This window comes from Microtus pennsylvanicus, chromosome 2 (genome assembly GCF_037038515.1).
Source record: "Microtus pennsylvanicus isolate mMicPen1 chromosome 2, mMicPen1.hap1, whole genome shotgun sequence".
NCBI classification, from domain to species: domain Eukaryota; kingdom Metazoa; phylum Chordata; class Mammalia; order Rodentia; family Cricetidae; genus Microtus; species Microtus pennsylvanicus.
Genome location: NC_134580.1, coordinates 85,675,207 through 85,696,587, shown reverse-complemented (window position 1 = coordinate 85,696,587; position 21,381 = coordinate 85,675,207). Strand labels below are relative to the sequence as shown.

The window sequence follows — 21,381 nt, the reverse complement described above, 5'->3', positions numbered from 1 at the left end:
GTCAGGGAGAACACACCACAATGTTTCTGTCAGGTAGTTCAAAAACAGGCAGCTCAATTTGGGCTACCAATGGTGTTTTTTTTTCCAATAGGGTAGGTTTTTATACCCCAACATGCCATGTAGTCTCAAGGCTTAGCTTTCTCCTCTGAAGGGCTGTAACAGAAAGTAAGAAAAATGGTGGGATTTAAAAAATCTCCCTTTAAAAACAATTTTGTTTTTAAAAATTATGATGAGCTGAATAATTAAATATTCCTCACAGGTCCCTGAAGGTATGACTTTCTCAAGTCTGAGCAGTGTGTGGTGAGAGATGGATTATACCCATTCTATAGGGTGGAACCTGGGGCTGGGGAAGAGAAGCATGTCATCAGTGTGTTCCAGGGTGACCATCTTACCAGAACCCAGTAGGCTCTGTAGCTTGTACACACATGCATGTGACGTCACAGCATATGACACAAGTGTGTCCTGATGTAGACAGGACAGAAACCATGTCTTCATGTCTCTCCAGACCAGGAGGTTTTCAGAGCTGTCACAAGCAGACCGGGTGGACAGAGGGAAAGCTCACTCTCTGGGGAACATTCAAAGGGCCCTCTGGGAGGTTTCTTTAGAATCACCCAGTTTGTCCCTCACTGTTAAATGATCCTCTACTACAAAATCATACTCTATCTGGCCCAAACTGACCTCACCATCCTGATTATTCCCAAATGTCAGTTGGAAATCATTCACGTTCACCATTAAGAGTCCAGTATCAATGGAGGTTCTATCTTTGATGAGCTTTGTGAGCATGGTGATGGCCAGTGGCAAACCTCATATGATCTGTAGAGGCGAATTGGATATAGGTACCAAGTAGTGGGGTTTCTCATGGGGCTTGGGTAATGGTATGTTTTCTTCTTCTGGAGAAGTAAGGCAGGTGTGTGAAAAGGAAGGAGGGAAATGACTGGGAATTTCCAGAAGAGCCGAGCTCTATAGCTTACATGCATTCCACAATACTGCTGATGGTTACAAAGTAGGGGGAAAAGCGTTCTGTCTTGGGGCTGGTTTCTAGCAATAACTCTGAAGCTTTCTATGAAAGCACACATAGAGACTTCTGAACCAGGAGCCTCTCTACCCAGACACCGCTATGTTCAAAATGCCTCAGTCCTATGTAAGACAAAGGATACCTCAGTTCCCTGTGGTTTAGCAATAAATGGGAATAGGAAAACACACAGGGAAGCAAAATAGAGGGGCACCCCGGGTTCACCAGAGTCACACATTTTCAGAGGACATGGGGGAGGGTGGCTTCATTCTTGGACACACCAAGTGCTTTATCTGCGATTGACAAACCCCAAATATTCCCCGCTGACCTGGGTCACGATCTCAGTTACTTGCGAGCTGGAGATGAAGGCAGAGGCAGTGCTGGCTGGCTGTCAGGGTAATACTGACCTGTCCCTGAAAGGGACTTCAGCAGCCTCCTATCATCCTCGGGAGACAAAACAATGTTGTGACATAGGGGCAAATGATTCAGAACAGAGCCTGAAGGGAGAGGTGAGAGAGTGGAGGGGACAGAGACGCCCCAGGAGACAGCAGCGCCCTGTGAGTCCTGTTAGCAGCTTGTTCTTCGAAACCCCTCTCTCATCAGAGATTAGAAAAGATTTTGTAAGTTGTGACATTCATGCTAGAAAGTCGGGCCCTCTGTTCTGCTTCTCAGAAAAGCCTGTATTTCTTTTAAAAAGGGAGCTGGTTATGGTTCACAAAGCATGAACACAAACACAGCTCCTCAGACACAAGGCCATGGGACCTCTCTGTGGTAAAGGGTCACCAGACAGAATCCCACCTGAAGATCCTAGAGACGAGGCAGGGTGACCAAACTAAACTTACCCACACTGTTTCCCAGACACCAGAGAGCTCCACGTTGGAGTTCACATTACATGGCTTCTTCCTGAAGATGCTGTTGTTAGTCCAAGAGGGTTTGGACTGGCTTGGAAGCTCCTGTGACCATTGTGGTGTCCGGGACCTCAAGCACAGAGGAAATGGTCCATCTTGATGTTGCCGTCAAACCGTGTTGCAAGGTGCTTCAGCAGGCTCTTACCTGGGGAGCAGGTAATGTCCCAGACCCTCCAATATTCTGTTAGCTCTTAGGAATTCGTTTTTCCGGTCCAGAGGCAGAGTAACAGAATGGGCACCACTCTGGACTCAGACAGACCTGTCTTAGACACTTCCATTGTCCTAAGGGAAGCTGTTCAGTTGGCAGCGGTTACTTTCCTAGAAACCGTGGCTTGTGAATGCTTAGCATTCAAGGAAGAAGATAAAATATGAAGCCTATTCAGCAGACTGCCTGGGAATGGAGTAGAAAGTGCTACGTTGGTAACCACCAGTTTTGAACGATTCGTTGTTAGAAAGGCTAAGCAGAGAGGGCGGGACAGTCGTTATGGAAGCCCAGGAAGCAATTCATGCAAAGTGTGGGGTGGTGGCAGAATCTCTGTGGATAGTCAGTCTGGTGCTCTAGATAAGGCAGAATGTGTCATTTCCTAATGCCTGGTGGGAGACAATTTTAACAAGTGTTTTGCTTAATTAGTTGGTGTCCAAATGTGCTCTCGAGGACCGTGTGTGCATACATGTCCTTGCGATCATCCACCTACTCCTGGAGGAAATCTTCCTTTGCTTTTTAGAGATGTCTGAGCCCATGTCCAGGTTAGCTGGCAGGTGGGATATCTGGTCAGTATGCTATCTCTCGGTCCCCTAGAAAGAGGCAGGAAGGCAGCAATCTTCACATCACGCCAGCAGATTGTGGGAGGACTGCCACCATCTCTCGGTGCAGCATTTCATCCCTTGCAGTTACTGGAGTCTTCTTGGGAAGCCCATGCCCCTGTTGTACCGTCTCAGGCCAGACACTGACAAGCCTAACAGATATAACTAAAATGGACTGAGATGAGTATGAGAATTGGTGCTGTCATTCTAGAGACAGTGTCCCAGCTGGTACTGAACCCAACACTTCTCAGGAATTGCATCAGAGGAATTGCATTCTGGATAGACAGAATGGAGATGGAATGAAATGGGCGTTGACTGGAAAGCAATGCACAGATGCACCACAGACTGAAGATCTTATTGCTACGCTGGGTGTGGTGGTGTGTGAGACAGGAGGATCAAGTATTCAGGGTCATTCTCTGTTACACGGAGATTTCTAAGCTAGCCTGGGCTACAAGAGACACTGCTTCAGAAAACTGAAACAATAACAACAAAACAAAAATATTCTACAGACAAACAAAACCCCCACAAATAACAATAATAAACGAGATCCTATTGCTTTTCTTCAATGGTTCTGTAGGCAAAATAAAAGAGGTATACACAATTTCCACATCCCACCACTGGTCCTCTCTTCTCATGGAAAGAACATGTCGGGGGAACCATTAACAACAACAGAACAGTGTGTGTGTGGTGGACGTGGTGGTGGTGGGGATGGTGGCTTGGAGGGTGGTGACTACTCACGAGGATGAATGTTCAGTGAGCGGTACCCTGTCTTCTGTGGCTTCCCATACTCAACACCACTGACGCGCCCCAAACAGCAGACACAGCCTTGGCAGGCTCTGTTCCCCAGACATGACAATGGCAAAAGACAGAAGCTACACCCCTCAAGCCTAAGGCAAGACAGATGACAATGTCCTGAAAGGAGCCAGTACTGTCACTGCCTTATAGATGTACCTGTTGGCCTGTGATTGATTGGCAGGCCACAAACATTTATTAGGAAAAAAAAATCCAAACCCAATATTCTAATGGTTCAGAGGGGATTACTTAAATTGCACGTAAATAAATCCGCCTGTCTCCGGGGCAAATCTACTATCTTTCCCCTGGTAGCCCAACCACACAGCACGGATTTAAAAATCTTGCAATTTTATTTGCATATAAAGGCCGCTAGATATAGAATATCACAATAAATTTAAAGAAAACAACTGCTTTCCTAAATTTTAAGGTAACATAGAATAGAGCTCGATGGCATCGACAATGGGAGAACAGAAAGGATTATTAGCAACAATATTTTGTGCTAGCGAAGATTGCATCAACACACAGTGCAAAATGGGAGTGGGGAGGGAGTGAGAAGACAATGCAGGGCATTTAAATAGAAAGCACGACTAAGCCTTATTTTTAGTTCGCTTCCAATGCATCCATTGAAGTCTATACACACTTGTTTCTGTACCTAGGCTGAACGCAAGCTCTTTCAGACCTTGGGTTCAGAGGAGGAAGGGGTCAGTTCCTTCGGACTTCCGATGTGCTGGTGCACAGCAACGCTTTGCAGTTGGACTGTCCTTGGCAACATTAAACTCTTACCTTAGTCATAATGCACAAAAAATATTTATATATATATAAATCCACATTGAAAAGGAGTCTGCACAGTTTTTTTTCCTTGCATGAATATCTGCTCTTCACAGATTCTTGTTTCCGTATTTTTAAAGCTCAAATAACTTAAAAGAAACAAATAAACGGCGCGAGTTTGCATAACCCAGATATGGGCCTCTCTGGCTAAGCCTCTGAAGGAGGGCTTTTCTTCCCCAGCTTGGACACAGTCTTTTTGACAGCCAGCATGAAGCTAAGGTTTTTCCAGACCTACCTCTGCTGAGATTGCTCTAAATTGGGGCCACATCTGTAAAATAAAAGTGAACTAACACCAAGAAAACAACAACAGAACACATCAAACGATACTCAAAGAGCTGTGCAAACCTGGGTGGTTTTCAAAAACACTGCCTATGTGTTTCTCTTCTTAGTAAAAATCTTCTTCTTTCAGCTTAAAGCATATTCAAATAAGACTTTTTAAAATCTTTTTTTTTTGTTTGTTTGTTTTTAAAGAAAGCTTGGCTGTCCTTTGGCAAACACTAACAATTTACAATGGCGTGGCCTTTGAGCAGACAGAAGTCATCTTACAGATCCATAATGCTCTTTTGATTTCAAATGGGTACCCCACTTAAAACACGAAAAGAGGCGGCACAACTCTAGCGTCGTTTTTCTTTTCCTCCTGTTCCAACAATTTACAAAAAGAACTCACAGGATTTGAAAACAAACAAGTCAGAGAATGTAAGTTTATAATTAGAAAAATGGCAGTTTGTAGACCGTCCCTCACATTCCAATAGGGTGTGGAGAGCTTTAGGAGCCCTGCGGGTTCGGAAGGTCAAATATAATTGGAGGGTTGGTGGGTTGAAAGCTCACTGTACAGGTGGAGGCATTGACGTACGTGGTGTAACCGTCGGTCATGATGCCGTACCCTGTAGGAAGACAGTGTCACGGTTACTGTAACATAAACAAATGACAATGGCTGAACACAGGGCTACCAGGCAGGTAGCATAACAAAATCATCATCAGAGGGAGGGGAGATGAAATTCGGTGAGCCTGTCACATAGATGCAAATTTCAGGAATTTCTGTCCAGTTTTGCTCTGGTTTCTCCAAAAGGGGAGTTTTCTCCCGTTCAACAAACAGTTTTTCTTCCCCGTGCCCCCTTTGCTCAAATACTGAACTGGTCAGGGGAAGGACGTGACACCTGTTTGACCGAGGATAAAGAAAAGCACTCCTCTACCTTCAAAGGGTCATTTTTTTCTTTCAAAAAACTGCATTAACTATTGAACTCAAGGGAAGGAAATAGTCTAAAAGCAGAACCAGGCTCCACGTGGGCTTTGTGGCAGGGGAGGAAGGCAGGAGTTTAGCTGTGGATGTTCTCCTTCCTCATTGCTAGAGTGATCTGTCTCCATAGTGATTGATTCTGCCTTGAGTTATATGGTCTGAATGCTAGGTTCCATTTCACTCAAAAGCATTGCTTCTTCCACTGTGGTAGGGAGGAACATCGCCACAGGATCCCATTTCCTAAATGGACCCAGCTGAGAAAATGCCATGGCACCCTGGCATGTAGACCCCATCTGTGGTTTTTAACATGCTGACATTTTTAGGCGTCTTGGGAGTTTGCATATTTCCCTGGACACCTGAACGCATCTGCGATGAGACAGTAATTCTAGGTTCACACTGGTCTCCGTGGCACAGGAAAACACAGCCGTGAAGAAATAAGATGACCAGGACATACAGAAATTACTGATAAGGTTCTTGTCCTCCCCTCCCCCCCACTCCATTTGCTAAAAATTTTCCAAGTAAGCTCGTTGAGAGCTTAATGAGGGTCATTGGAAAAAAAAATCTCTTAAGAAAAGCAAAGCTGCATTTAAAATGTGCACTGTTTGGTTCCGGGGTCATAAAGTCTTGTTATCTCTCTCCATCAAGAGGCTGGTATTTGCCCTCGTGCTGCCCTCTTTAGCTGTCTTAAGTGAATAAAAGCAAGACAAGTTTATTTGAATATGATCGCTTCCCTTGAAAGCAACTTTATTATTGTAGGGCTTCGGTGGAATTCTCTAATTGTCTGGCGGGTTTAAGGTAAATTGATGACTTAAACTTCTTTTTTTTAAAGGGTGAAATGCAAACTCAGAGGAATCCCACAGGAATTCAAACTAGTTTTCAAGATAACAGCCAACCCCTCCCCTGGAAATGTAGTTTAGAGAGGCAGCCCCGTCTCTAGGTGATTCTCCTCTTAGGGAGCACAAGAGACTGAAGTCCACCGCCTCCCCGCCCCCCCACACCCTGCCTCCTGCCCAGGAACTGGCTGCAACTCTGCTTCCCAGCCACTCAGCCGGTGCCTGTGCTTAAAGCAAGCTGAATTTTCTCCAGCCTTAGGAGGATGCTTTTTCAATATGGTCTTTATTACCCACGTAACTAGGAAGCTGTCGTGCCTGTGGACTCTGTGGGGTAAGCTACATTCCGTTTCACCAAACACACAGCCTCACACACTTCAGCTTGACTCTGACATTCATAAATAACTTCAGAGAGCCAGAGTGAATAAGGGCTAGGAAACACGGCAGCTGCCCACATAAATGTTTTTGCTGCACACAAACGCGCATGCCCGGGCCAGTCTCATGGGTTCCCAGACCCTGAGATCGGCTGACAGAATACTCTGCTTCTCTACAATCTGGTTTGAAAAGGGCAGAGCAGACAAAATTCAGAGCTGCGAAGGTTTCTTGAGGCTTATGGATTCTGGGACCTTGACTCAGCTTACCTTGAAGGCAGAAAGCAATGAATGGATATTTTCTCATTGAGAGATTTCATTGTTCCAGGTCGCCTCAGCTGCAGCCAACAGTGCTAATCATTTCTACAACTCCAAGCTTAGTAGGGAAATGCTGATCTACAGAGTGTCTCCTTCCACAACCGTTCCTTGCACGTCCACAGTAATTCTGCGGAGAATGTCCTGTGTTCCTGGTTCTTTCTGGGTTTGGCATACAAGACCCCGCAGGGACTACAGATGCTTTAGGTTGTGCCTAACCTCGAGAACATCTCGTCCAGTTCCCTTAAACAGGGAAGTTAGCTTTATTGGTCTTTATTTCTCGGTAGAGCCCCTAGGTCCCAGTGCTGCCTGGGAGAGCGTGGGCTTTGTGGTAAAGTAAGACACACAAGGTTCTCCCTCCCTGTTCTATTTATAAGACAGCAATGCAAACTACTTATCAGCTTTCTCGTGAGGTTTCATCTCCTAATGGGTTCCTTTGTGATAAAGTTTGAGAACCACCGTTTCCACCAATCCATTCTAGCTGATGCTGTTTTCTGGGAAGTGTGAGGTCATGGATACCCCTGTGTTCTTACCTTCATGAATTCCACCGAACACGTGGAGCTTCGGCCGAACCCGCCTCTGGACCGTGTTTAAGAGCTCCACGCAGCCCACCCTTTGGAGCTCCTTTGGAACCCAGTCCCGGAAACCTAAGGACAGAATGCAATCAATACTCTTAATTCTCCTTTCTCAGGTAAGGTTTCGTTCTGACTTTCAGGAAGCTATAACTCACAGAGGCTTTATTATGTTATCCGTAATCTTAGCTTCTCCATTAAAGCCCACACCGCGCTTAAGGAACATCCACTCGTCACTTTGTCTTCTTTGGATTCTTGATTAATTTTTTTTCTTGGTTTCCATTCTTCCCCCCTTCCAGTTAATTAACATTCTTTTCCTGCAAGAAGTCTGATTTATTCAGCCACAGGTTTCAGATCTTCTTCGTGAGATCAATGACACCTTTCCTGGCAGCCCCGTAATGGCTCTTTCCTCCTCCATTTGCTCTGTTGCTCTCTCTTTTCAAAATCCTTTCTTATGTGTAGATTTACCAATACCAGTCCACTCCCATGATGGTTCACGGAGAGGGGCTGTGAAAGAGCTGCCAGGGAACTGGCCACAGGATGCCCGGTCCGCTTAGAGATGTCCCTCTTAACCCGTGGGGCTTCTGACAGACAGCTTTTGGCTACCCGTTGTTCCTCCACTCCTCTATGGCCACAGACAACACGACCTCATGGTGGCATGCAGCAAGCTTGGGCTAATTGACTAGTTTTTAAAGTAAAAGCCACTTAGTCCTCTGCTTAATGCAGAAAATCTATATAAAAAAAACTGACATCAATTATAGCAAAAGTCAGCTATCCAGATAATTATGGTCTAAAATGAAATCCATACACCTCAGCAGGATGGGTCTAAAGAAGGCAGGTGGGATGAAAGGCTAAATCATAATCTGTGCGAATCCATTAGACAGTTCCATTAGGTGCTTTCTACAGTAGAAACGGCTGGGCAGGAAGGGACAGATTTCTGTTCCGTTTGCCTAGGCAGTAGGAATGAATATTTAGTCTCCGTAAAGACAGGCTAACTGGGATGTGGGGCATGACTGGACCAAGTAGGAAGACTACCAGACAAAAGAGTGCCTAGCAAAAATCAAGGCAGGGCATTTAAAACTATTAGTATTTAAAACTATTAAGAAAAGCGGGTAATTCTGAATCCACGGTGATTATCATTATTACCACATGGATGTGTTCTCTTGAAGAAGAAAAAACACTTCACTGTGTATATGAGCACCTTAGATATCATCTTGCTGAGACTCTAAGAGCAGACAGTAAACAGCACCTACAGCTTCCTTCACACTGGGAATTCAAACTCTTCAGCCTCCCCCTCAAATACAGCATTCTTCAAAGAAGCCCAGTCTTAAAGCTCGTCTTTACATTGTGAAAGCTTCGCCTATCTTCTTACGAAGCTACTAGGTGTGAACCTCCCTCTGATATAAGTACATCCTGGTTTACCTCACTTATACTACAAAGAGAAGGATGGTAGCCTCTGCTGGAAGAGTAACCAGGATGTTGGGATTCTGTAGAATCTACTGTCGAGCCTTAGCTGTTACTACCACTTACTTCTTGCCAAAATGACTTCGTTGTTAACTGGCTGTTCTGTGTGAAGTCATAGTCTAAGGAATGCTCCGGTGATGGACTGCTTCTATGCTGTCTGCTAGCCAGGACCCTCACCATGAACTGCACCCAGCTATCCAAGACCAACTCAAGGACCTGTGCCCACCCAGGCTGCTCAGGTAGAGGAGCCAGGCTGGCTGGGATGTTGTCCCTGCGAGGCGCTCTTGCAGAGTAAGGCATGCTAGTCAAAATACGTCATTAGCAATTTAATGATTACATGAGTCTAAATAAGGAAATAAATCGATAACGATTTGATTAGGGTCCTTGGCAAACACAGTCCTGGAGAATGCAGGATGCGGTGAAGTGCATCAGCGAGCATGCGCATGGTGAACCCATGCGTACTACATCAGCTGCAACGGAACTAGCCTCTTCCTCACTTCCCCTGGGGCTCCAGGGCTCAGCCTCCATTTTCCTTTTCAATTGTTCAGAAAACATGAGCGCCCCCCCCCACATCATAAGGGAAGAAAAAACAGCACCGAGTGGCTCTTAACAGGGGTATCTACAAAGGCTAAATACGCATCAGGAATGAGTAATAATCTGTGTGGTTCTGCAGACTGATACAAGAGGGAAGGGCCTTGCTTAACAAGGTAGCAACAGAAATCCTGAAAGGCACTTAGACCCACATTATTTCCCCTTCAACTCACTATGACCAGGAAAACTGTTAATACAACGTGTTATAATAATATGAAAAAGGTGCTTCCCCATAAAAATAAATCAATAACTACCAACATTTGTATTTAAAAGTAAATATCTGAATTTTCTGAGCCTGCTTTAGCTGGGCAGGAAGTGTCCTGGCATAATTCACAGGATGGTGAACCCTGGTTGGAAATGTTCTATAGCAAGCTAAACCAATGGCAAGCTTATGAATAATCAGGATCTAATTACTTAAATCATATAACTATCTCCTGACTGTAGTCTGCATCACTAGGGAGGTAGCTTTGACACCAGAGAGAATATAAATAGGGATGTCGTCACAGTATATATGCCTGAAAAATAGCAGGTCCATAAGTAAATTTCATGGCAAGTTCTTTTGAAAATACTTCATCCTTTAAAAAAACAAAAAACTTTTTTCCTCATATAATCAGCTCAAATGTTCATCTTTAAAGATAACCCAGGCCAATGCTCTGTGTGAAAGGAAAAACGAGTTTCTTTGGACTCAAATTCAGATGCCCATGCCTGATAGGTCTCTGTCTTCTTCCGTGTCCTCTCTTACCCCTTCACTGGAAGGGAACACAGTTCTTAAAATAAATTACCAAGCTTAAAAGACTGTGGTGTTGAGCTGGGTGGTGGTGGCACACGCCTTTAATCCTAGCACTTGGGAGGCAGAGGCAGAGGCAGAGGTGAATCTCTGTGAGTTCGAGGCCAGCCTGATCTACAAGAGCTAGTTCCAGGACAGGCTCCAAAGCTATATAGAAACCCTGTCTCGAAAACCAAAACCAAAAAAAAAAAAAAAAAAAAAAGGGAAAAGACTGTGGTGTTCTATGCTCATTTGGTTCTTTTTCCTGACTCTACTTAAAAAAAAAAGTCCTGAACCCCTGTCAGCCTAGCAGAGCTGCTGAATTTACTGACCATGCTGGGTTTCTTTAGAGACACTGACTCTCTTTTTTTTGCATTTACTGTTTTTTTTTCATAAAGGAAAATTATTAATTCTCCAAAGAATTATTCATTGTGCTGGGGGAGGGGGAGCATCTTATGACAAAGGACAACCTTTGCTCCACTTACCTAGAGGAGGTCCGTGTGTCATGAGTATGTCGATGCCCTCGGGGATGAGGTTCCATTTGTCCAGCAGAGACTGGCCTCTGGGTAGGTTAAAGCCCCATCCATTAAACCACGGGGTCCTTTGGGGAGATAACGCACACGGGTCAGGCAGCGGCACGGGACTCCACACTCTCACATTTCTCACGCACATCCACCCACGGCTTGCAATGCTCTCTCTTCCCTTTTGATGGCTGGCCCTGGCAGCAGGCTGCTTTTCTGTTGACTGCTTCAAAACCAAGCGATTTGAAAGCAGGCATGGTGCCTACAAATTGTTTAACTGAAAAGAGCACGGGAGCCTCAACAGTGGAGACTTGCCTGGCAGGCTTCTGACGAAACGGTGACAATGCTTTTTCTCCCCCCAAACCTTACTGCTTCCCAAGATAGCCAGTCCTGGGCCACAGCATTGCCAGCCTCCCTTAGTGCTGCAGAGATGAGAAACCTCACCAGTACTTCCTGACTCTCCCCATTACTGCAGGGATCCTTTTTAGTCTTGAAGAAAAGGGCACGACTAGAGGGAAAAAAATCTCTGTTCACTGAAATGTCCTGAACAGACTGGATGGAGGCTGCTGAGGCCCCAACAGACTGGGGGCTGGGAAGAGGGAAAGGGGTTTACCCAAAGCTCTTCCTGCCACCACAGGGAAGATTCCGGGGACATTCCTGGTCCCTCTGGAATCTGCTTCTCAACAGCACCTCTAAGCATCTCCCGACAATACCCACGAGCATCTTCCTGGAGCTTATGCGTCAGGAACGTATCTCTGAGCTGGAGAATATGTAGGCAAAGGAATGGGGATGCCTCAACGGTGCCTTGCTTACAAATTTCCTGTTTGCTAGCGAGAGAGCAAACACCTTCTCTCTATAAATCCTGCAGGCCTAACGTGCTTCTACAAGGTGCTTCTGATTGGACCTATCCAAAACATTCAAGCCGAACATATTCTCTGAAAATGACTGCATTGTTCTGTAGGGAAATTCCAGTTTGCTCGGCCCACTTGCAAATGACAAGATGTGTAAGTTTTCGGCTCCTGCTCAACTTTTTCTTCCAGCTCAGCCTGCCCACTGCTGGTCACAGCTGAGCAAATGTAGACTGTGCTCTTATTTGAAGACAATCCATGGCCAAATGAACAGGATTATCTCAAGAATCCAAACTTAGAAACATTGACAAAACATTCATTTGGTGGTGGGCACACACAGTCAAGATCAGGGGTGGAAAGATGGCCTTTCTCTTCATGTCAAAATCCACATTTCACGCGACAACCTCAACCTCCCATTGTGGTGAATGTGGAAAGTTCAAGAAAGAAAAGACTGGCTCTAGCAAGAGAAACCTAATAAAGCAGCTTATGTACTTCCTACCCTCTTTCCAAGGCCACCATCTTCCTGGAGTTTCTGACTTGCAATATAATAATAAAATGGGAATACTCCTCAACACAGCTGTTGTTAATTCGGCGTTTACATTGTCAGGGTCTTATTCTAAGCACTTTTTCTGACATACTTCATCCTCACAAGGTTAACACTTTCTGAGACGGATAGTGTTACCATCCCCATTTTACAGATGACGAAACCAAGTAAACATAACTTGGCCCTAAACCAAGGCAATCTGGTTCCAAAACCAATAAATTTAACCACAGTGCCAAATCTTCTTCCTATGTGCTACCTGATGTAAATTACTTGCTTTAAATGAACCATTTCTAGGCTCTTTCAAGTTTGCCTGTGGCTTGAAGCCAAATGCTATCTCCATTTCATGGTTCGGAAATCAAGCAATAATATGATGGCAGGTCCAGCTCTTTCCTTCTTCTGGTGACAATGCTGTATTTTCTTTGGTAAGTTACTCCCTCCCTGAAATAATACATGTGCTTCTGGTAAGGTTTCCTGCACTCTGGATTCTGGATGAAGCAACTTGCATTTGCCTATATGGTGATTCACCTCCAAGTGCACACACGACCCAAGCTGGGCAGCTGAGTGTCATCCTCGGGATTTTGTTCGCACTGCTAAAGAGAATGTCATGTTTCTTCTCTGGAATCTCAAGTCTCAAGAATTGTGCAGTCCTGGAACTTGCTGGGACATATCTCAGCTGTCTTCTAGGCAGTCTCTGCTTGGGAATCAACAGACCACCAAAGTAACCCAAGACAAGAAAGAGCTGTCCTCAGTCAACACGACAAAACGACAGCCTACAGAATAGGAAAAGATCTTCACCAACCCCACATCAGACAGAGGGTCGATCTCTAAAATATACAAAGAACTCAAGAAATTGGTCATCAAAAGAACAAATAATCCAATAAGAAAATGGAGTACAGACCCAAACAGAGAACTCTCAACAGATGAATCTAAAATGGCTGAAAGACAGTTAAGGAAATGCTCAACATCCTTAATCACCAAAGAAATGCAAATCAAAACAAGTCTGAGATTCCATTTTACACCTGTAAGAATGGTCAAAATCAAAAACACTGATGACAACTTACGCTGGAGAGGTTGTGGGGCAAAGGGAACACTCCTGTATTGCTAGTGGGAATGCAAGCTGGTACAGCCCCTTTGGATGTCAGTGTGGCGATTTCTCACAAAATTAAGGAAACAACCTTCCTCAAGACCCAGTAATACCACTTTTGGGTATATGTCCAAAGGATGCTCAATCGTGCCACAAGGACATATGCTCAACTATGCTCATAGCAGCATTGTTTGTCATAGCCAGAACATGGAAACAACCTAAATGCCCCTCGACTGAGGAATGGATAAGGAAAATGTGGTCCATTTACACAATGGAGTACTACACAGCAGAAAAAAATAACATCTTGAAATTTGCAGGCAAATTGATGGAGCTAGAAAGCATCATTTTGAATGAGGTAACCCAGACCCAGAAAGACAATTATCATATGTACTCACTACTAAGTGGATTTTAAACATAAAACAAAGAAAACAAGCCTACAAATCACAATCCCAGAGAACCTAGACAATAATGAAGACCGTAAGAGAGACGTACAAGGATCTAATCTACATTGGAAGTAGAAAAAGATAAGATCTTCTGAGTAAATTGAGAGCATGGGGACCTTGGGAGAGGGTTGGAGAGGGGAGGGGAGAGGCAGGGATAGGAGCAGAGAAAATTGTAGAGCTCAATAAAATCAACAACAACAAAAAAGAAATGTTAGAAGAAAAAGCAAAAGAAAGAGATGTCCTTAGACACAGGGATTCAGCTGGGTCTGACACCAAGAGCACCCCTCCTTTCAAGTATTTGGACCAACAAGATCCTTTTCTTTTCATTAGCTTTTGTTAGGTTCCATTTCTAAAAACTGAAAGTTCAGGTACGCAACCACTGCATCCGTATAAAAATGACCCATGTATCTGTTGCGAGCTATAGTGCTCTCTGCTTTAGCCGTGACTTTATCTCCTGAGATGGCAAGGGCCACTGAAGGAATTTGGCTAACCTTAAAATAGGGACATCATCCTGGATTATGCAGGCGGGTCCAGTGTGACCCTCCAAGGCCTCTAACAGAAGAAGAAAGGGCCGTGGAGGGGACATGAGAGGAACAACGAGAAAAGACTGAATCTGATGATGTTGTTACCTTTGATGATGGAGCAGAAGGACTCGGAGGCTAGAAATGGGATGGTTTTGAAAGCTGGATTATGTAAACATGAAAAGTGCGTTAGTTGTTGGTGGGGTGTGGTGGCACATGCCTTTAATCTCAGAACTTGGGATGTGGAGGCTGGCAGATTTCTTAGTTAGAGGCCAGTCTGGTCTACATAGCCAGTTCCAGGCTAGCCCCAGGACTATATCACACACACACACACACACACACACACACACACACACACACACACGAATCCTTCTGAGACTCTCAAGAGAAACGCAACCCTGTCACAACTGAATTTTAGATCAGTAGCACTAGAGGCAGACTTCCGACAAACACACCTATATGAAAAATGTGTTGTGTGTTGATACAAGCTCCTGTTGACTGGTTAAAGCAGAAATAGGAACGAATCAGTATCGACCATGCTTTAGACAGCTGGGAACTATGGGGCCCGTGAGTTCCATCGATACAGCCTGGCCTACTGACTTTCAGAATTCGTTGTAAAGCAATAGTCATTTCCCTGTTCCTGCTTAGCCAGGCAGCCCTGGGCACCAGGCCTGGAAGAAAGCCCGAGACTCTTGCAGAAAGGAATCCACCACCAGTCTTGTTCTCTCTTGTTCTCTAGCCTGTCCATCCTCGGGTTCTTAGATGGCTTCATTCGGTTTTTAAAAAAGAGTTCCCCTGCTTGGAAATGCCTGCCCTTCTCTTCCCCCTTCCAACCACCCTCGTCCAAGATGTGTCTTAAAAGTAAAAACAAAACAAAACAGAAAAACAACTACAGAACCCAATGAAAACTTAGCATTTTGGCAGAAGAGAGAAGAAAGAAAAATAAGCAAAAACATCTGCTTTCCTAAATTCTGAAAACTAGCTTCTGGGGCTCTGGTTTTTATTTGGATGGAAAATAGAGAAGGGTCTGAAAAAGTCCCAAGCACACCCAAGTTGTGGGCTCAGCAAAGCGCTCTGATTCTGCTGGAGGCAGGCGGCTTTGAGTCCCCGGGACACCCTAAGGGCTTTCAAAGTCAACGGAACAGGAGTTAATTTTTTCAGACTTCCCAAAGTCCCCCTGGTAAGTTCTTCTCTCAGAAGCCCATAGTCACACCTATCCCGTTCCTAGCAAGTACTCAGTTTTATAAGCTTCCAGGGAAAGACAAGGCTGAACGCTTGGCCCATAGGTAATCCCAACTGCGCTTGGTTAATGTTAAGCTTGTGACAAAAAGCAGAAGGGCCCAAGTTAATGAAAAAGACTTAACATGTCTGGCTTTCATTCGAACTTGAGTCCATGTGCGTGTGACAGCGAGTGGTTAAGCTATGGTGACAGGAATATTTACCACCAAGACACTGATACATTTTATACAGGGCCTTTATCTAGATTATTGGCTTGAATTCTTCACAGCACTCCTTAACCATGTATTATCCTTCTATATTTAGATAGAAGCATGACATTCGTGATACTTCACCCACATCTCCAGAACTAATATTTGTAGCTACTATGTGGCCCCAAAAAGGCCAGCTCCAAAGGTTATGACCTTCCATTGAACAACAGAGACAAAAAAACCTTTTCGTGAGATTTTAATGTGGAGTCTCATACATATAATGTAAAAATAAAAGGTTCCTGCATCTGTCTACCAGTCTGAATCATTCCAGAAGATGGCATGGAACTGTGAGGTGCTTCCTAAGAAAAACAAGTGCTATACGGTCATTTTGGATCTGACAGTTCCTCTCTCTCCTGAACGTGAGGCTTTGTCATAAGACGGTGGCAGGAAGCCAAGGAGAGAACCGTCTGCTGATACTGTCCAGAACCAGTCGGCATAGGAAAAGAAATGGGGCCTCCGAAAGTCAGGAGACTTGGGTGCTAATTCTCATTCTCTGCTCAAATCTCTTGCTCATGAGGACCTTAGGGAAGGGAAGGGCCTCTCAGTGTAGGGAGACTCAGTCATGGGTTTCAAGATTGCTTTTAGGATGTGGACATTTTCTGCAGGAGCCAGTACACAGAGCAGGCTAATCTGAATGCCCTCTGCCCAGGGAGCGGGAAAGACAGCCCCGAGGGCAGCTCAGTCTCAGCAGCCTTGCTCCTCCTTCCTAGCCGGTGCCACCCGGGGCAGCTGGCAACACCTGGCACTTGAACTTCTTGTGGTATAAAGCTCACAACAGTCTACCATTCTGTGCAGGTTCTGAGTAATACTGTGACTTATTCTCAGTGAACTGTCCAAACTGCCTGTGAGAGGCCCAGAGGATTGTGGGAGACGCGTCTGCTCAGAACGGAGGTGGGCTCTGCCAGTGCCGGTGAATAATGCTCTACCCAGTTCAGTTTGAAACACGAGACCCCAGCACCGAGCCCGTTAGGGTTCCTCTGGAAAATATGTGCCTAGCTAACCACCAGAGCCCCACAATGGGTTTTGTTCTGCAGCAACAGGGGGCAGGGGGGAAAAAGAGGGGGAGGAATCCAAGGAACAATGTCTAGTGCCTTGGCCAAGGACTTGGTAATTAGCTGTGACTAACAAATACCACATGGGAACCAACTTGTAAGAAAGGCGCTCACAAAGCACCTTAATGCTAGGAGGCCAAGCTGCGCCTGAGACCCCTCCCCTTCTGGGGAGAAGGGGAGCAATTCCATCTGCTTGAAACTACCGGGACCTGAGGCTCCGATGGACGGTAACTGGGGACGCTTTCAAGACGCCAATCAGTGCTTGTCTGTCGGCCTCTGTGGCTGGACTTCCTAGAGCAGCGGGAGTCACGAGAGTTAACAGGCAGAACTAGTTGGAAACAACGTCAATAAAAAAAAAAAAAACCCAGGCCTTCTAGACGGAAACAGGCCGAGATGGAATCGCTGCAAAGGTCATCTGTGTTTGCAGTACACAGTGCATCGGGCGCAGGCTGAAGGAGCTGCTGGCCATAAATCCTGGGAGGCCAGGACAAAGAATGGTTGTTTACTCCTCCACAAACTTCAAGGGGGCGGAGCCTGTCCTAGCCAGGCAGGATTTGCAAACAGCAAAATTGGAGGTCAGGTGTGCTGCTCTGATTCCCAGCCCTGGTGAGTCAGTGTCCACGTAGCTTTGATGGACAGACAAGCACTGGGCTGGCTGTTCCACAAAGCCGGCTTCTGATGGGTAGGGTCTCCGGAGTACTTCAACAAGGCTCAGAAGCCCTGGGGTGTCTCTCTCATTTCCTCAGTAGCTGTGAAGGGGAGGTCAATGGTTCCTGTAACACCCAGCACAGGGACCAGGCAGGCTGGCCTCCATACAGCCGTGAGAACCCGGAGGTGCTATAAAAGCCAGCCGTTCTTGTTAAAGGGGCAGAGGTTAAGAGCATGGATTATGGAGTCAAGCAGACCCATGTTCAAGTCCCACACCTGCCAATCACTTCCCTGCCTTCTTGGAGTTTTCAGCTTCCCTCATCTTTGAAATAAAAATAGTTATCTTCCAATGTAGATAAGATAACAGTATGTAAAACCTTTGGCAGGACGCTGGCTGGGAGCACTAATTTGCAGTTTCTATTTATATATTAGCAATATATCTGTTTATATGTGTATATATGTGTCCACACAGAGAACTGCTCAGGCTCTTCCTTCCAGAATTTTCAGCCAAGTACTCGACAAATCATAGAACCCCCTGCTCCAGATGATCCAGCAAGCGTTACTAGAAGGCTAGACAGCCTGATTTCTTTCGGCTGATTACTTATAAAAGGCTCTTCCTTGGTCTGCGTTTGAGTGGAAGATTTTTCAGAGGCTCACATTCCTTCGCTCAGTCTTTCACAGACAAACCCCGAAATGCAAGTGCATAGGGCAAATGGTTAGACAAGGCTGCTCAGGTGGCCAGCACAGGTGATTAGGTTGTGGCCAGATCTTCAATTGAGAAAGCTCAGTGGGAGGAGGGCGGCGGTATTTAGGGTTCTTCGAATATTTATAATAGGGGACTCAGGGAGGTTCGCTGGAGAAACTGAAAAGCTACTAAATGATGGCGTCAGTGCTGACTGGCACCCCCATTCAATAAGACTCAGAAACTAGGTGCCAGTTTGCACACACACCGGTTTCCTATGCAGCGTTCCTGCAGAACCACAGCCTTCTTTAGTCCCGGCGCTCCCACGACCATCCATCCCGCTCCGACTGCGCATCATACTAGGTCCAAGAGAAGCTAATTTAAGCACCGCTGGTGAAAACCAGCCGAGCACTCCACATGCCATGAAGCTGTCATGATAATTCTGGATCTCCAGCTCACCTGACGGCTGAGCCCTCCTCTGCTTGCAAAGCGTCCCTGCCACTTAGAGAGAGCAGTTTCCTGGCACCAGACCTGTCATCCTGAATATCCAGATGAAAGGCAGACACCTGTCCCCTTCTCCATTCCCGCTTCCTCCTTTCCTGCCTTGTTTTCCCCTCCTTAGCTCTGGATTTGGAGAAGCCCTCTTTCCCTCTCTTACACAAACCCTTCCTTTGGGCAGCCTGCAAGTTACTCACCCGAGTAATTAAAGAAAAGTCTTGCTGTGGCCCACAGACAGATTTGAAACAAGGACAGAGACACACAGACACAGATACACACAGACACACAAGTACGCACACACATGTACACACACACACACACACACACACACACACACACCATTGACAGTAGAGAGAGGGAAATGCAACTTGAAGCTTTGTGCCCTGTGCAGCTGCTTAGACAGCCAGCCTTGCCAGACCAGCGGCTCAGCTGCCTCCAAAGGGCACTGCAGGCTTTTCTTTCAACAGCTGTCTTGTCCCAGCTCTTCACTAGGACTTTGTAGTGTCTTCTTTTGTTAGAAGGAGCTTGGAATGAAAAGACACCGTTTTGATAAAGGGTAGTCCTGGGTGACAAATGTGGTCTCTGTGCTCTGTGTGCAAAAGAATGAAATTGTACCAGGTAGTCCCCTGAGCCCCACGACCTGCAAATGGGGCTTCTTAAGTCAAAGGATCAGACACTTCAGCCTTTGCCAACATGCCAACTGTGCCCCTGTCTTGTAACTAACAAGGAGCAAGTGTCAGAAGCATGCCTCTGCTACCGTCCCCTTCTCCTCCTGGAAACGAGGCAGTGTGAACTGTGCTTGCTTTAGGAATCAAGAAAACAAGTCATTATGACCCGTTGTCAAACATGGTTAGCGATGAATTATTAAAAATAATGTTCCAGTGTCTGTACAGTCCTCCCAAGCATCCTGGCCTCTAATCTTATAAACAAATCCTGTTGAAGAAGAACAAACTGGGGAGATGTGGGTGAGAGAGCTTGCCTCCCAAGCATGTGGGCCTGAGCTCATTGCCCTCGCTTTCACATTACAGCCAGGTGTGCCTGTGCATTCCTGCAACCCCCAAGCTGAGCGGGCTGGGGACAGGGATAGGAAGATCACCGGGGCTTGTTGGTCAGAGTGACAGAGGGAGACACCTGATTTTCTCTTCCAGCCTCCACACCAGACAAAAGCCACCTACACAAAAGCGTGCACACACACACACACACACACACACACACCCCACCACCACCACCACCACTACCAGCAGCAGCATAGCAGGGAAAAAAGTCTTTTCAGCCCCTTCATTTCTTTCATCCCCACTCCATATGGCAGAGAAGACAATGTCACCCACTACACCATGAGAGCCTTCTGGCAGGGCACAGGAAAGCTCATAGCAAGACAGCTGGTATTCTTGTGGGCAGGAGAGGAGTTGGTCATGACCTGATGCTTATAGGAGTGCTATTTTGCAGCCAAAAGAAAAAAAGAAAAAAAAATTAAAGGTGCCTTCAGTTAAAAGTAAAGGTGCCCCATCATCCAATACAAGAAAAAAAAAAAGGAGTACAGACCTAAACAGAGAACTCTCAATAGAGGAATCTAAAATGGCTGAAAGACACTTAAGGAAATGTTCAACATCCTTAGTCATCAGACAAATGCAAATCAAAACAATTCTGAGATTCCATCTTACACCTGAAAGAATGGCCAAGATCAAAAACACTGATAATACCTATAGTGAAGAGGTTGTAGGGAAAAGGGAACACTTCTGCATTGCTGGTGGGAGTGTGAGCTGGTACAACCCCTTTGGATGTCAGTGTGGTGATTTCTCACAAAATTAAGGAAACAACCTTCCTCAAAACCCAGTAATACCACTTTTGGGTATATATCCAAAGGATGCTCAATCATGCCAAAGGACATGTGGTCATCTATGTTCGTAGCAGCATTGTTTGTCATAGCCAGAACCTGGAAACAACCTAAATGCCCCTCAACCAAAGAATGGATAAGGAAAATGTGGTACATTTACGCAATGGAGTACTAAACAGCAGAAAAAAAAAACTTGAAATTTGCAGACAAATGGATGGAGCTAGAAAGCATCATTTTGAGTGAGGTAACCCATACACAGAAAGACAATTATCACATGTACTCACTCACAGATGGTTTTTAAACATAAAGCAAAGAAAGCCAGCCTACAAACCACAATCCCAGAGAACTTAGACAACAATAAGGACACTAAGAGAGACTTACATAGATCTAATCTACATGGGAAGTAGAAAGTAGAAAAAGACAAGATCTTCTGAGTAAATTGGGAGCATGGGGACCTTGGGGAAGGCTGAAGAAGGGAAGGGGGGAGGCAGGGAGGGGAGCAGATTTAATAAATATCAATTAAAAAAAAAAGGAAAGGTGCCCCTGCTCAGACTGACACTGTCTGTCACTAAAAGGGCCTGAACCGAGCAACCCACAAAGAGAACTGCATTTATGATTTCCCCCAGCAGGGGGGATTCTGCCGCAAACGCATCACAAGAAAGGTAGCTTAGCTCCTAGAGAGAGCTAAAACAAAGTAGCATTTTATCCTTTAAGCAGGGAAACGGACAA

The 21,381-nt window shown here is 45.5% G+C and overlaps 1 protein-coding gene across 7 annotated transcripts in view; it reads right to left on the bottom strand.

The window, feature by feature from the left end:
* Positions 1-3,845: 3,845 nt before the first annotated feature.
* Positions 3,846-21,381, bottom strand: part of Mpped2 (metallophosphoesterase domain containing 2) — a 180,432-nt gene continuing 162,896 nt past the window's right edge. For 6 of the 7 annotated variants that reach the window (XM_075961659.1, XM_075961662.1, XM_075961660.1 and 3 more), the window contains 3 exons: positions 10,976-11,091; positions 7,631-7,744; positions 3,846-5,228 (listed from right to left, as the gene is read on the bottom strand). In XM_075961659.1, coding sequence (XP_075817774.1) covers positions 5,110-5,228; positions 7,631-7,744; positions 10,976-11,091 — 349 coding nt within the window. In that variant the 3' untranslated portion in view covers positions 3,846-5,109. The remainder of the gene's footprint in view (positions 5,229-7,630; positions 7,745-10,975; positions 11,092-21,381) is intronic. The other variant, XM_075961661.1, reaches the window with a different exon arrangement.